At 40.0% G+C, this 15,036-nt stretch overlaps 1 protein-coding gene across 4 annotated transcripts in view; it reads left to right on the top strand.

Moving 5' to 3' along the window:
- Window positions 1-15,036, top strand: part of DIP2C (disco interacting protein 2 homolog C) — a 320,370-nt gene that overhangs the window by 211,188 nt on the left and 94,146 nt on the right. For all 4 annotated transcript variants that reach the window (XM_062621536.1, XM_062621534.1, XM_062621535.1 and 1 more), the window contains 3 exons: window positions 1,231-1,350; window positions 2,292-2,489; window positions 11,312-11,403. In XM_062621536.1, coding sequence (XP_062477520.1) covers window positions 1,231-1,350; window positions 2,292-2,489; window positions 11,312-11,403 — 410 coding nt within the window. The remainder of the gene's footprint in view (window positions 1-1,230; window positions 1,351-2,291; window positions 2,490-11,311; window positions 11,404-15,036) is intronic.

The raw sequence follows: 15,036 nt of genomic DNA, 5'->3' as shown, positions 1-15,036 counted from the left end.
TTGCAGCAACTTTACAAGCCTAAAATAAACTGTTATAAATGGAACTTACATAGAGAAATATTTCTTAATAAGAAGAGCTGACTCCCTGTAGAAATTGTTTGGCAAAATAAACCAGTAAACCTCTAGATCTTCTTTTGTCATGCTGCCTGGTTACAGCTATCTGTTTTGTAAATGGCAAAGAAAGTGACATGGTAGGATGGCTACATCTTGAAAAGTGATGTGTTTTAAGTTTTATTTTCTGGTTTGGTTTGTTTTTTTTGAAAAACAGTTATTTGTAAACCCTTTCTTATTTACTGCTCCTCTTTTCTAAAACTTATTAAACCATATTTCAATAGGGTTTGGAATTGTTGACCAAGTGTATCGCATCACATCTAGACTTAGCAGCCTCGGCTCTAAAAAACACTTGGTAAAAGTTTTGGAGCCAACCTTATGAAAGGGTAAGAAGTTGAAATTCCTGCAGTGCGGTGACAGAAAGCTCTATTCACTCTGGAACAGACGACATGAATGTCGCAGACACTTTGCACACGACTAGGGAAAAGGAAGAGGGGTGATTGATGGGAATATATTATAAAAGTGCCCCTTGCCACATGCTCCTTTTCAGAATTACATTTTTCCAAATGCTGTACAGGCAAGCATGCTCCCTTTGGAGATTGCTGGTTGGTGGGATTGGCTGTAGGGACATTCAGAGAATACAGGGTCATGGTGAAGCAGTACAAGGATATAAACCATGTTCAAGATGGATACTGGACAGATGTCCACCACAGGGTAAAGAGCAACCCAGAATAAATGATGAGCTCATGACCTACACTCTTTGCTGAGCTACATTCTAGTCAGACATCATTGGTATGACCAGTGATCATGGGGAGAGTCAGTGCGTGTCTTCTCAGTTACCATTGCCAGTGCCACCTGGAAGAGTTCTCTAATGTTACTGACATTGCTGTAGGGAGGATTTCTTCACTGTGCTTCTCTCCCTCAGTCTGTGTGCTGTTTACCCTGTAATTTTGCAAGCTCACTCTGACATTGTTGCATTGTTTTTATTTAAACTAGGTGTTGTCGTTCCTTTTGCTGAAATGATCTTAATGTCTTGATGTTGAATACTTGAGTCTCAGCATGGCATGAAACTGTAGTTGTGGTCACCTTGCAGTCCTAGACTTTTTCTTACCCTACTTAATGTCTGGTGGCATTCAGCATAGCAGTCAACTGATGTCTCCATTGATCCCTGTCCTGCAGGAGTACCAGTGAGCAGCAGAGTGTCAGCAAAGATTCAGCAGCTGGTCAATACACTAAAACGGCCCAAACGACCACCATTACGAGAATTCTTTGTAGATGACTTTGAGGAATTGTTAGAAGGTAAAATGACTGTTTTTCAAAAGGTTTGGGGTTCTCTTATTTAAACTCTGTAAAGTGTTTGTCTCACACATTGACTTTTTAGAAAGCTAAGTAAGCCCTCCCAGTACCAAAACCCAAAGTAACAAAAAACACCGGTATTCTGTGCCATCTGCTTGCAGGGAGCTTGGACATAGTGCTGTAGAGTCAAAAGTCTGTCTTGTTTGCTCAGCTCCTGGTTCTGCTTGCAAAGAAAAGACAGAAGAGAGTGGAGGGAAGCTTTGCTTTGAGAACATTCAGCTGTGGGTTACAGCCATTGCTTTTAAACACCAATATGAGAAAAACTGTCAGTGAGGGAGCATGTTAATTTTTTTTGTACATCCTTTGCGTAACATAGAAGCACAGAAAAAAATAACTACATGTAAGGTAGAAACAAGGATAAAGTCAATAAATGGAATATTTTTTAAGGAGGCCAGTGCTTTGAGAATTGAGATTTGCCAAGATCTGGAGATTTAAATAGTCTTCGCAGTCGTTTATAAGAACTCACTGTAACAGAACATGACTTAAATTGGTCTGTTACTGATGACTTGTTAAAGTACATTTTTTCAGTAGTTCATCTCATTATTGCATTTTTGCCAGGAAAAAGTAGTCTCCATCTCTCTACAGGAGTGAAGACATGTGGATTATTTTGAAGATAAATATAAGCATGCTGCCTCAGCAGTTTCTTTCTCTGCTTGTAGAGCTAATGTAAGGATAAGCACATGCATTCCTGAGATGTTTCAGTTGCTTCATCTCTGTTAAAGTTAAAAGTTCATTATTCTCTTATATTTCTCTGTTACTTCTCAATACCTTTATTGTTATTATTTTCAGGATAGTTTTCAAAGGTAACTTGTTCTCTTGGTTACACAGGTGTACCCAAGGTATAGAATTTACATGGTAACTGTATATCTTTTCATAATCATAAGTTCAACAGCCAGATCCAAACCAGCCAAAGCCAGAAGGAGCTCAGATGTTGGCTATGCGTGGGGAACAATTAGGTGTGGTTACAAATTGGCCGCCTTCTCTGGAAGCAGCTTTGCAGCGATGGGGGACCATCTCACCGAAAGCTCCTTGCCTAACCACTATGGATACTAATGGAAAACCACTGTATATTCTCACTTACGGTAAGCACTCTTCAGACTCCTTGCGCTTTTATATATTTCAGACAGTGCCTCTGTTTATGGTAAATGCATAAATATACAGTGAAAAAGAAGCCTTCTAATGATGCATCTGTTCCATTTCTGAGTAGGGTAAGACAATTCTGAAGCTGTTGGTGTCTGATAATGGTTTGCTGAGGTATTATAGAAATACTTATTTCACAAAGAGGAAAGAGCTGAGTAGATACACCCATGGAATCACAGATTATTGATTAAAAACACCTTTTAAATAGACATACATCCTAGGGCAGATTTTCCTAAAGATTCATGTCTATATCCATTGCCTTTGGATATTGCCCAGGTTTTTTTCTGCAAAAGCAGAACCTGGTATACAATATTCTCCAACTTCCTGAAGAAGTTAAAATAGGAGTTTTATCACGTTCTACAGACGCTCTAGTAAGTGTGATTTGAATTATTCCTCCTGACGTGTAGTTGTACAGCTAGCAAATATATATCCCCGAAACAGATTTGCCAGGATATATTTCAGTGTCATCTTCAGTATGTTGATAAAGTCCAATATGTAATGCCTGACATATATTGCAACCAAGAAAGGGCAAATAAAAATAAACATAGGATATCCCTGACAAAAGCCTCTCATATCGCTTCTAATTTTGAGATGTTCAAGGGGCATTTGGGAGATGTTCAGCAGAATTATTAACTGTCAGACTTTGAAAGCAAGTTGGAACACTTCTGTGTACTATTGATACGGATATGAAAAATTATTTTCCTTGTTTTATTTCTACCTTCTCAGGGACCTAGAGTTCTATGCAAAGAATTACGCTGTGATATAGAGGTCTTTCTGTTTTGTTTAGTGCTGAATGCTCCTTTCCATTCAGGAGTCAGACTGTGTTATGGTCCCTGGCTAAAAAGATGTGTGCTGCAAGTTTGGCATTGCAAATAGAGTTAAAGGCTTTTAAAGCATAACAGAACCATTGCAACTGAAGGTCATGCATGAAACATTTTCTGTTCAGTTTCCGTTCAGAGTTAAGAAGTTATTTAAATCAGGGGGCAAACATATGATTCACCATTGATCAGTGTTTTACTTCCTCAAGGACATTTACTTGGAGCTAGAGAAGAATTTTAAAGTTTGCAATTACATGTTTGCAGTAGAGCAATTCATATCATCTACTGAATGCCCTAAATAAATAGGACAGGAAAGGAAATTAAGATGTTAGTAAGAATCAGACAATTTTTCTGAATATGGGATTCTGTCCAGAGAGCCTGAGCATATGTCCTGCTTCGCCTGAAGGGCTGTAGGCTGAGCAGATCAACCTTAGGAACTCATCCACATGGCTCACAGAGCCACCTAGCCTGCTTCTCTGTTCTAACATTTCCAAACCCCTCTTCTAAATTGTTGAAATCCTGTGAAAAATGGACTAAAATTCATGTTTTCGTTACTTTCATTTACCAGCACTCTAGGATATGGTATTTACTGTTGCCTTTCGGTAGTGTTCTGAGGTAAGAAAAAAAAAAAGTTGCTTTTTTTTTGCCTCTTTTTCCCCTTCTTTTTATAGATAAAAGAAATTACAAACCAAGCCATTTCATAAGCGATTTAGTGAATTCTTCTCTGCTAGCTAGCTTTCAAGCTGACATTCTTCCTCATGGGAAATGTCCAGTGTAGAAACACAGAATGGTTTGGATTGGAAGGCACCTTAAAGCTCATCTAAGTCCAACCCCTGCCATGGGCAGGGACACCTTCCACTAGACCAGGTTGATCAAAGCCCTGTCCAACCTGGCCTTGAGTACTGCCAGGGATGGGGCAGCCACAGCTTCTGTGAGCAACCTGTGCCAGTGCCTCACAACCCTCACGGTAAAGAATTTTGTCCTAATATCTAATCTAAATCTAACCTTTTTCAGCTTAAAACCGTTTTCCCTTGTTCCATCATTATATGGCCTTGTAAAAAGTTCCTCTCCAGCTTTCTTGTAGGTCCCGGTTAGGCACTGGAAGCTGCTCTAAGTTCTTCCCAGAGCCTTCTCCAGGCTAAACAACCCCAACTGTCTCAGCCTGTCTTCACCCGAGGGCTGGAGCACTTTGGATGCCGGAGCATCTGAGTTGCTCCGGCCCTCAGACCATCTTTGTGGCCAAACCTTTCAGGTTATGTTGGGAGCAAAAATCTTCAAATGCAGACCTTGCTGCATTTACATGGTGAAAGCTCATCCCATCTTCCCCTTAGTCTTGATTCTTACAGCAGGGTCTCTCTGGCCCTGAAAAAATGCAGTGTTGGCCTGTTGTGTCTCTCCAGGATGCTTTCTTACTTCCCGTTGCTGGCCTTGCATGCTGAAAAGGAGCTGAGAGGCCACAAAACTCTCCTCTCCAAAGCCTTCCTCACAATTCTTTTGCTGTCCTGTCCAGAGACATCTAAGAGTGGTCAGATCAATGGCCAAGCTATGACATGCACTGACAGACAGCAGTAGATTGGTGTGGTAAGACCACCTTGTGTGATTCACTGGAATGTGTTTCCCTACCTAACACATTCTGATGTGGATATGATCCAGTTAGTGTGGATTTAAGTGGTCAGTGCTCTAGATCATGATCTGCTGTTTGACCATAAATGCCGAAAAATTTAAAGAAATACCTCTTTCAGCTGTTGCTTAAAATCATCTCTGCCTCCCCATTCCTCTGCAGGAATTCATCTGATTTGTAATGCTTTGTATCTCCTGTGTCTTTTTCAGCATGTTTTATGAGCTTTTGTCTTCATAGCGTGTCAGGACTGTTTCCCTCCATGTGTCTCAGATTACTGCAGATAGAAGAAATAAATAACTGCACTTCTAGGCTTGATCTTTTTTCTTTTCCTCTCAAGTTTTTGAAGCTCTTTGCCTCAATTCTTGAAGTTCTTCTCAGTGCCCCAGTTGTAATCTTTATTTAATGTACTCAAAATTCTTAAACTGTTTCTAGTGAATGAACCACTATGAATGTTACTTATTTCTCAAATATTTTGTTCCTCTGGGAACTTGGTTTGGTGGAGAACATCTTAGTTGTAAATCAAATCACTGAATATGCATAAATGGTAATGTCTGAGGTATGGGAATGAAGTATGTCTTTATTGGATTTTATGTAAGTCTGAATTCTGACTAAAAACCTAATATGTGCTTTGAGGAATAGGAAGACAATTTCTGGCTCAGACAAAGTTAATCAGAGTAGTCAGGCATCTGGTCTTGGCATTGGCGGCATTAATAATGAAGCACTCATGATTTCTTAGAGGAGAAACATGAATAAAAGGCCAGTTAAATCCTATATAGTACTTGTGCTATCACAGTTACTTTTCTTACTTAAAATGATTATTCTAAGAAGATCGGAAAGCCTGGGGGACAAAGTAAAAACCTGAAAGTAATTTGGGAATGAGCAACTTTTGAGCTTTCTTACTGTAACCATTATTTAAAACAGCAGAACGGGTACCAGTTAACTACATCTGATTCTGATAATCTCCTTTCCTTTATCTAACGCTTTCTGTAATCAGGTACTTTGAGGCCAAAGTGATGCTGCCTTAGCAGAAGTGATGTAGCTTGTACTGGCGATACCCTGAGATGGCTGAAACTTAACAGACTGAAAATAGCTAACCCCAGGCCATGGCCATGCTGCAGCTGGTGTGTGACCTGCACCTCCCATGTCCTCTTGCTGCAAAAATCTCCTAGGCCAGGGATTTCGCAGTTACCGGGAAGAGAGAGAGGGAATCAAGAATCTTCTAACCAAGTATTCACATAACCAGGCTGTCGTTATCTCTGGAATAACTCAGTGCTTGCTTGCAGATGTGTGGGTAGTCATGGTTCAAGTCCCTAGATAGATATCAATCTTGTGATTGTTTAATACTTTAAACCTTTATTTCCTTAATTAAAAGACATAAAATTGCTTTTAAAAATCTATATTACATTCTATGATTACAAGTGGAGTATTGAGCTCTATAATGGCAGTTACCTCTATTCTGAGTATGTCTGGAATTTTTTATGCTCTGCAGCAGAACGCTTTTTTTCTTTGGATTTTTATCCCAAGACAGCTTCATTTACTGCTCAGGGTGAATTTAAAGAGTTTATGAAGAAAGGGTTAACAGGGCAGCAGAACTGTGACTATTATTTTGCAAAGCAGAAAAAGTGCCCCTTTACCTGCATAGCATTAGGAAGTTTGCCGTTTGCACCAGATTTAGTAAATACCCATTCCTATTTCATATAAGAGCTGTTGTACTGTGATGTTGAGAAAATGAATATTTGACAAAATTATTTGCAGTTAAACCTTGGGAGTCTCACAGTTGCTGTGCATGGAAACTGGTAAGCAACCACTGTTTTGGCTTTGTTGAGTTAGTGCTGTGTGGTTCTGAAAAGCAGCCTGACGATGATAAGGAAATTGATTGTGGTTTGTTTTCTCTGAGTTTTCTCCCTGATACAGCTTTTCTCTTATAACCTTCTTTACATTCAACACAAACAAATAGTCCTTTTACAGACGTGCAAAGGAAGAAGAAGGGAATTTAATTCAGTGCCATGTGGAAAGCATCTCATTTTTGTTAGCTGATCCCTTTTTGTGTGGGTTTTGAGACCTGGTGGTTTCCTTTACACTCATAAAGTGTTGCTTAATCAGATGGTATCAGCTATTAACTCCCTCTGGCTTGCTAAATTTTAGTTGGTAAAAGGTACTACCTTCTGAATAGACTGTTTAAAAAAGAACAAGATTGAATACAAGTGAAATGTAAAATAGGTGGTTGCTGGTGTAGAGTTGCTACTATTCAATTAAATCAAATTTCCAGCCGCAAAAGAAAAGGGACTTGCCCCAAACAGGTGTTAAGAGTGTTTGTCGCAGCTGTCAGAAAGTTAGATACTGTTTTCCATCCTGTCGTACCAAGAATATCTGCGAATGATGTCTGCTGGATATGGCTCAGATTCAGAGGCGTAGCAGTACTTACTGATACCTGCTGGGCAGTGGGAACACTCAGCTCAGTTTGCAAGTGTGTGACGAGTGTTAAAGTCCTCCCTGCATAAACACACCGCTGGGCATGCGAGTCTGGCAGCAGCTCTCTGGGCAAGTGACAGAAGTGGCTGAGGAAGATGCAATATGGATGGTATTCTGGAGGGTGCCCTTGTGCCTGAAACACCACTGGACACTTGAATCTCTCACTAATGACTTATCTCTGTAGCTACTTACCATTTCTGAATGTAAGAAAGTAGCTAGCTGCTCATGTATGGCTGGTGAGCAGATCAGAGCCTGGCAGTCCTGTCCCTGGTGAGGCAGGAAGGAGTGCTGTTCAAAAGAACCCACTGCAGTGGAGATGTGAGCAGGAAGGTGAAGAAGAGGAGGGCTCACAGGGTCTGTTCTTTACCTGGGGAAGCAGCGAGGAAGCAGCAGTGCTGCTTGAGGTTCCTGCACCCAGCAGCACAGGCTCTGCCAGGCTGCAGACAGAACTGAGGAGGGCAGCTTTCTGCTGTGGCAGCATGGCTGGAAGAAAGGAGCACAGAGCTGAAACACTCACTGTCACTGAGCTGTTCCATCGCCACTAAATGACACTTGCTTTCATTTCCTGCATTGGCTCTCCTCTCTTCAAGCCAACATATTAGGAGATTAATGGCACTGTGTTTATCTGAGGAGGTCTGGTGCTTCACTGCATTCTGGACAATGAGGCGTAACCTCAGCAGCCCCAGCCAGCCAGTTTTCCTCTGTAGCCTGTGTAACGAAGACAGTTGACCCTGCACAAGAATCGGTGCGGTGGCACCAAGCCCTGTCTCAGAGCAAAAGCCTTGGATGAAGCACAGCTGGCCTCCTCATCAAGGCCTCCCTCTCCCGCTGAGCAGATGTGGCACCACGTGGAGGTCATGGCAAGGTCACAACATCGGGATTTGTGGGCGACGTTTCAGCAATCGGCTTTTTCCCAGCAGCGTCTAATCCCTCAAGTCTGCAAAGCAAGAATTACACTGAATTGCAACCTAGGCAGAACTAAGGAAGGAAATACTTCGAAGATTTCCTTCTCTATAACATCCTCTGTTACTGAGGGCTTTTATCCTGCAGTCGTCAGGTCCTTTGTGTTTCTCCGTGATGCTGGGGGGGGCAGACATCCAAAGTGGCAAAATAAACACATGGTTCAGTCCACCCCTGGTCAGAAGCTTGTGCCCCATCCAACACCCACAGATCTGTCCCTGATCCTTTGTGCATTCCCAGCTCCAGCTTCTGCCTTAATGCTCCTTTTGTAGCCCTTTTTTTTATTTATTTTTTTGGAACACGGCTATATACCCTGGAAGAAAAATTGCAGGCTTCCTGTTGAACAGGATCCAGGTCAAGATCTGCATGGACTTTGCTTTGCCTGCATGGGAGGATCCTCATGGGCTCTGCCCACATTGGAGCAGCAGCAGCTAGGGCACGCAAGGCCTGTGAGGGGTGAAGTCATGGAGCATTTCAGGACTGCAAGAGGGACTGTATATTCCAGCTCCATCCCAGCTGAATGCAAACTAGCCTATTTGTTCCAGTTTTCCACAGTTTTGTACCCATATTCATGTGCAGTTAGCTCAGCTAATCAGCATAGTTTGGTATTGCACCAGTAAACAGAGCAAGAGAGGGCTCTGTGGTGATGGAAAATTCAAGTCTTTTCTGAACGATAGAAAATACTATAGGAAATTTTTGTGCAGCTCAAAATGTGTTTGAACAGAGAGGTGAGGAATTAGGGAGGCAGCCTTATATGCTCTGTGTTTCAGAAGCTGAAGTAAAGAGCATCATGGCAAAATGTATTTAAAGACTTAATTATTTCAACCTTTACTAGAAAGTACCCATTCCAATTTTCTTAGTCTTTGAGAGAACTTGATTTCTCCATTTAGTCAGATCTCTTATGTGGAGATGGTTGTACTACATACCTGGGTACTTCTGAAAGAATGCTTCTTAATACTTTAACATGAATAGCCGTTAGACTTGGAAGAAGATTTGTAAGATGGTGCATTTGATAGACAAAAAATTAGTGTGAATATGTCACAAATGCAAATATAAGACTTGTAACAGATTTAATCTGTGTCGCTCAGAGAGAACTTTTTACAGCAGCCCCTTTTGTCTCTCAGAAAAGGAATTAAAATTCAGTGTTCATTTCAAGCTTGAAAGTGTTTTGTGTAAAGACGGTTCTTTCTTGCCATTCAGAACTTAAGCCAGGCTTTTGATTTCCTTTCTCCAATTTTCTGTATCATTACTAATTGCTCTTTTAAGTTTATTGCCATTGAAACTTCAATGTTTGAAATCTTTAAGAAAAAGAATTTTCTCTTTCCTAGGGCATTCTTGGTTTTATCCGACTCACTTGTCAAGTTCAAGTGTTGTCTGTAGTAGCTGGAATGCTTTTAAAGACTTTCTTTCTTCAAATGCAGGTAGTTCTGCCATAGTGCTGTGAGGGTTAATCCTGCAGATATACTCCTGTATTCATGCTGAGTTTCCAGTGAAGCAGAATTGAGTCATGTTTATTTCTGAGGACTGAAGCAGTTCAGCATGCAAATACTGGAGGAATTTTAAATAAATTTAAACTTTACGAAGCATAATCTGACCATCCGATATTACAGTTTTCACAAGAAGTCATTGAATTTAGTACTTTCTCAGTAACAAGTAGCAGTGACCCTTCCAACTTTAATTAAGAGGAGGAAAAGAAAAATCTGGCCTTCTCATTTTACTTCATATTTACATCAGATTTGAATGTTAAAAAAATTTGGTAATATTGCATTTTATAACCAGGATGCAGAGAAACTTCTTGTAACTGCTTGGCTTAGTTATAAATAGCAATATTGTATGCTTGAGAACCTGAACCCCATAGGTAATCTGTTGTCAGAACCTATTACTGTTTAGGTTATTGGCGGGCATGAATTAAAGATTTGTTACTGTCAGACTGAGTACTGCTTAAAGACAGTACCTAGAGGCCAGCCAAGAATGATGGCTATTACGTTCACTGTTGTTCAAATGGAAATAACAAGATGTCTAAACAAAGGCCATCTGGAAGGGCTTGTGTAGTTGGAAGATGCCCATCTCTTGAAGGATTAATGAAAGGTGTGTTACATGGCCAGTGATGCCTTGATGAGAGAGATAATTTTTTTCTTTCAAGAATATTGGGGTGAGGCCTTGGTAAGGATTAGCTGAGCATGGAGCTGGAGAGATGTGAAGTAAGGGAGAAGAGAGACAGTAAGAAGGAAGGGTATATGGGGAAGTGAAATGAAACTAATAAGAAAAAGCCAAGTTAAATGGAAGAAGGCCCAGAATTAAAACTGAAACACAGATGTATAGATGTGCTAAAAATTGAAGGGTCCCTGCTGCTTCAGTGTGCCCCTTTGGCTGTGGAGTGTTTTGTATCTGTTGGGTTTTTTTTTCTTTGATTCTTGGGACTCCTTTCCTGTTTTCCTTGATGGCTTGGTGTGAGAGGATTGTCATCATGAAGCTTGGGTAACACCCTTGGAGTTCAGTGTGGGCTGAAATGTGACCTGTTGGGCTTGCTACAGCTAAGGGTATTAGGATGATGCCAGGACTTGATGTTCCAGCCACTTCTAGTGGTTAACGTTTTGAGTCAAGGTCCAGTTTTCTCCAAAGTAAGAAACTTCTGCCATGAAGAAAACTATACTTCCTTTTTTTTTCTTTTTACTTTTCCTTATTTCTTTAAATGCTGTTGTCTTGAAAAAAGAAGTTCAAAGAAAGCTTCTGATAAGTATTTAAATATTTGCACTAGTCCCAGTAGATAGACAACTAATAGGAATGTTCCTGCTACTATGTTTTTTCACTGCTCAGGTATTCTTTCTCTTTAAAAATCTTGTAAAACATAAGAAGAACTTTTAAATTAATTTCACATTTTTTGTGTTAATAGGCAAACTTTGGACCAGAAGTATGAAGGTTGCTTACAATATACTACATAAATTAGGCACAAAACAAGAACCAATGGTACGACCTGGAGACAGGGTGAGTATCTCAACTGGTTTTAATTACTAGTAATTTATTTCCCACATTGAAGAAGAGAATGAAGTATTTGGGGTGCTCAGAGGAAATTAATGAAGTGGAATGTTGGGGGGGGGTGAAATGTGCCTTTTACTCAGAAAATGACAGATCATTCAGACAGATGTTTTGAATTGCATAATCAATAACATGGACTGGTACTCTCTGAATAGTAGCATGAAGTTTTGGCAACATTAGCAATAAACTTTCCCATGAAAAGTGATTTTTGGACATAGAACAGCAGTCTGTTTGGCAAAATCTTGCTTATGGAGCCTGAAGGTGTCATGTGGATAAAAAACTTACTTAGTAAGGACTTTGTAGTTGTTGAGATGGTAGAAACAAGAGAAGCATTGTGGAGGACATAGGCAAGCATAGTAAGCACATTTTGGTAACCAGTTAAATGAATAAATTATGCTGACTGATAACATGGAAAACATTTCCATTCCTGTTCTGTGCTGCAGTTAGTGCTAGAGACTAAATCTAGGTGAGTGAATAAAGTCTACAGAGAGCAAGGGTTAGAGGTAACACTTGAAGTCGTTAAATGAAGACAAGAGCATCCTATGGTTTTGGTAATGATGTGCTTACAAACCTACCCCTTTTTCTGTCGAGGTTGACCAAGCCTGCTGCTCCTTTTCTCTGCCATCCCATTCAGGTCCCATTCCAGGTTAACTTTACACCATGGAATGGATATTACAGAAAAAATCATCAGAAATGCAAATTTTAGTCCTGCCTTAGTGCGTAGAGTTGCGAGGGTGGGATTAAGTCTTCCTTCTCCAGGGTCTGATAGCAATTCTCAAACTGATGGGATAGCAATTCTCAAACTGATGGTTCACTTGGTTCTCTTGTGCCACATGTGAGAAACATGTCTGTCTGCATTGCACTTTTCTTAGGGCTTCAAAATGAGAGCATACAATATTGTGTCTGAAAAGAAGAAAGAAAAAAAAATCAATTAAACCTGACACTCCTTCCTATGTTTCTTTTTTGAAATTAATCATAAAGAATTTAACTAAAGGATCTCTGGATCTTTAATCTGTTTCCTACAATGGCATTCAGACAGGAATAGGATCTGAAGAATCTCTTTTACTTGACTTTCAAGTGTGTCTCTAAGCAACAGCAGAAGAAACAAGTTGTTCAAGTGTACACATCAAAACAATCCACCCAGAAAGCTCCAAAAAGAATAAATTTCACTTATGGGCAATGTGCATCTCTCCTTATCTATTGTGTGCTACCTCCCATCTTTGTATTTGTTTACTGTGTCAGTCACTGGCATCTCCTAACATTAAGAAAGGTGTTGTAGATTATTCAGGCTGAAAGCTGGAAATTCGGCCAGTGCAGGACATGTGAAGAACAAATTGCAGCTCTTCTAAAATAAGTCCACCTAAATCACAGTGAAACAAATGTTGATAGCTGAGTGCTGAAAGCATATGCTTTGCATTGTAAAAACATCTTGCCTAGCATCCCTGTGTAGCAGAAACATGATCATTTGAAGCAACTTCATGTTGAAGATGAGGTGTTGCTGTACTTCTGATGTTCTAGGCTGTTATCCTGTCTGTTATGTCCCTGTTGTAATAACATAAAAGCTCACTGACCTCTTTGAAGGTGGCTTTTTATTCTAACTAATGTATTCTGTGTGACAACACTTAAAGGTAGTTTTGAAATGAAATACAGGCATATATTTCTGGTCTTTTCTAAATGATGATGTAATTATTTCCTTATGTTAATGCTATATATAATTTGTAAAGGCCTTTTTCCCTTTCAAAACATCTTCTATCAATACAGTCTCTGTTTTTCATGACTACCATTTCATCACCTATTAGGTTCTTTTTCTGAGCAAAAAAATAATTGAATGTGCCTGCATTTCATTCCCTGTTTCTAGTATTATTATAGTACATGACAAACTCCATTTGCCTTCTATAGTAACTTCAGAAATTTAACCTTGTGTCACCCCAGACAGCTGCCTGGAAATTAAGCTTGCCCTCTGAAATATGTACTAGATAACCAGATTCTCATCTGGTAATATGTACCATATGGTTTGTTTTTCTTCAGCCTTATCTCTTTTTGCTCTTGCACACATTATTTATTTGCTTGCTACAGGTCTGTTAGTGATTGATGTTTTTTGGAGGGGAAGTTAATGCCTCATTCCCACTGGACTTCAGTGAGATTTTTTCACCTCTGTCAGCCCCTTTGCAAAGATTCCCAGCCAAATCTTCACTGCCTTTATTTAAGCAGAGACCAACACAAACCCCAGCAATCCTAGAAGTGTCTTTTGGGATCTTTTGATATCCTTCAGATATCGCTGGGCTCAGCAAACTCTACCATCCCCACAATGCTCCTAGCAAAATCCCTTTCTTTCCATTTCTCCTGAGGCTCTTTATGGTGTGTGCGTGTAGAATGCATACAGTAAGCTCTGCACAGCCATCTCCAGCAGTTGGATTGTTTTATGTGTAAGCATACAGATAAAGTAGGATTGTCTTTTCTGTCAAGTTCTCTTTAATAGTTACGAACTTAGGCTTAAAAACAGAGGTATTTTGGACCCACTGGGACAAGGTTAGTTATATTTCTGCTAGTTTGAAGAAATCAAGTTAATCTGTGGAAGGTAACTACCTTTGAAGCTCTGTGAAAACTCTGAAAACACAGTCTCCAGTAACTGAACGCTGGATTGCATATGGGAGTGTGATGATTTTTCTTTGAGATATCGAAACACAGAACTCCTATGGATGTCAAAGTAGTCAAAACTCAAGAATTATTAAGTAGTTTCAGCAAATTTTAAGATGTTGTAATAATACACTCTGATGCTGTGTGCAATCCCAAAGGAATTAAGTTTTAAATCATTCACCATGCCTATTTGCATGCTGTTTCAGTTGACCAGGTAGGATAGTTACCAGCTGCATTACAGCTGTTTAAGACATGAGCTGAGAACATCCATCTGACTGACCCAAAACAAAAACATAGACAGGATCTAGGCACTGAGGTCATTCACCAGTACATGAGAGCAGTAGTATTCCCTGACCTTGTAGGGAGAGTTGTGGACTCTCTAAGCCACACTCTCACCTCTCCTTCCCCTTTGCCCAAAGATCTAAGACATAGTTTGCAGTGCTGCAGAAGTAGAGTGCACAGTTCAGCATGGTGGGGGAAGAAGGGCACCTAGTGAGCATACAAGTGATTTGCTATGATCTATTTTAGGTATTTTGTTATCTACATAATTCCCTAGCCCTAGCCATGAAGCTGTGAAGTTCAACAAATCCAGGCCTAGGTTGGCAAGCTCTGGCCAGCTCTGGATGTGGCATTTGCTTCACTAGGTATCAGTTATTTGTGTTCACACTGTTCACAGAGACTTCTACGCTTAGGACAGCAGACCAGTCCTAAAATGAGATTGTTGTATGAGGCAAAGCATAGTGAGACAAAATAGAACATGTTAATGATTGACATAATGCATGGTAAGTCTGGGTAATCTGAATTGGTTACAGATCCACTTTGTTTTCAGTGACTTCAAGCAAATTATTCAATTAGAATGTAAAATTCTATTAATTCCATTTACTTTATTATTTAACATCCATAAAGCAAACAGTAAATTGAGACCCAAATGAAAGGTGTTGTCAA

This window comes from Pezoporus occidentalis, unplaced genomic scaffold, assembly GCF_034315485.1.
Source record: "Pezoporus occidentalis ecotype Australia unplaced genomic scaffold, CSIRO_AGI_Poc_V1 ctg23, whole genome shotgun sequence".
Taxonomy (NCBI): Eukaryota; Metazoa; Chordata; class Aves; order Psittaciformes; family Psittacidae; genus Pezoporus; species Pezoporus occidentalis.
Note: the sequence above shows the minus strand (reverse complement) of the source record. Positions and strands in the feature narration are given on the sequence as shown.